We start from the raw sequence: 1,489 nt of genomic DNA, 5'->3' as shown, positions 1-1,489 counted from the left end.
CAGCTCACTCTCACGCCCCCACCCCCGTCCCCGCGGGCCCCGTTGACGAGGCCGCGAGGAATGGGGAGTACAGCCCCAAGGACTTCACCGCCACGACCCCAAGCGACGAGTCGATGGACACGTCACCAGTTGAGCTGAGTGAGACTAACGGTAAGGCAGGTGACAGGTGGGCTGGAGGGAAACAGTATGCCCTTGTGCCTGTGGTTAATTGTTGAGTGCGAAGCGAAGAAAGTTTGGGTCTTCGTACTGTTTACCAATACATGTGTGGTAATAATTAGTGTAAGTGAACTGCGTCTGTTTTCGGATGAACTTTTTTGTTCTGGTCGGTACAGGCGTGGCCCCCGACGTCAATGGACTTCCCCCTGCCGCGCACCCTGGCCAACCCGAGGTCTCCGACGACGTCTCCCAGCCCCCGGGTGCAGTCCAGGCGCTCAAGGCTGCCAGCGAGGCGGGGTCCATGTCCCTGCTCCTGAGCCGGGCGGCGGCGGGCGGGCGGGAGTTCATGTCCCTGGCGGTGCGCTACTTGGAGCCGTCCGGCCAACCCGTAGAGCGTCTGGTTGTCGTCAAAGAGCCCGAGCGCGACGGCGAGCTCACTGGAGATGTCGGGCAGCTTCTCGTCGAGCCTTTCTTCGCGCTCTGCAAGTAGGTGCTAATACAATACATGTTTCCAGACCGAGGGGTCCTTTACTACGATTTTTTTTTTCATTTTTCTTGTTATTTGTCTGTGTTTTAAATAACGTTTCTTTAAAATTTCTCAGATTTTTTTCTGTTTCCCATTATTATTTGTTTTAGTGAAATATCTCTCGGTTTTTAGACCATTGACCCAAGGTTCATGATCCAGACCCTGGCTGTCGGAATACGTTTTCGTCGATGTAGTGTCCTCTCGCCCTGTAACACGCGGCCTACTTCAATTTGCAGGGAAGCTGGTAATGTGGACTGGAGGAGCAAGCTGATTGGCGTCAGCCTTGTTGGCTCCGGAGTGTCAAAGGACGCCTTCCTCGACGCCTTGAACAGGCGTCGCGGGGAGGAGCAGCTGAAGGAGCTGGGATGCGGGGCGGTGCGCCTAGACCAGAGGCTCGTGCTGGCTCTCCAGGGGCGTGGTGCTCATCAACAACGATCTTCGCCCAGCGCCAGTCTGCGCGACTTCTTCTGCACCATCGACTCGCTGCGAAGCCTGTTCTGCGTGGGCGGCAGGTGGTTCAAGGTCAGTGTGCTGGAGGGTGCAGGTAGAAACACACTCGTCCTCGACGTGTCTCCGGCGGGTCACCCTGCGCTTGCTGCGCTGCAGAGCGCGGCCAGGCGCAGGGCGGGCCGCCGGCGCAACACCACCGTCGGGCGGGCTGGCCTACCCCGCGCGTCGCAGGCGCTTTCGGCACGAAGACATACATTCGCCTTTCATCGCCCAATAAAGTTTTTCCGGCCTGGGGGAAAAAGTGTCGGTTCAATGTACTTATTTATATTTTGGCGTGTGTATGTGTGAAGTTGGGGG

General features: G+C 57.4%; 1 protein-coding gene across 1 annotated transcript; it reads left to right on the top strand.

Moving 5' to 3' along the window:
• Nucleotides 1–156: 156 nt before the first annotated feature.
• Nucleotides 157–1,204, top strand: LOC113213411 (uncharacterized; the record flags this gene model as incomplete). The annotated part of the gene is given in 2 exon segments (XM_052274202.1): nucleotides 157–642; nucleotides 919–1,204. Coding segments are annotated over 2 exon segments (624 nt in total), but the record flags the coding sequence as incomplete, so codon positions are not given.
• Nucleotides 1,205–1,489: the final 285 nt, after the last annotated feature.

Source organism: Frankliniella occidentalis, unplaced genomic scaffold, assembly GCF_000697945.3.
Source record: "Frankliniella occidentalis isolate FOCC.00 unplaced genomic scaffold, Focc_3.1 Scaffold1, whole genome shotgun sequence".
Taxonomy (NCBI): domain Eukaryota; kingdom Metazoa; phylum Arthropoda; class Insecta; order Thysanoptera; family Thripidae; genus Frankliniella; species Frankliniella occidentalis.
This window is presented reverse-complemented; position numbering and strand designations above follow the sequence as displayed.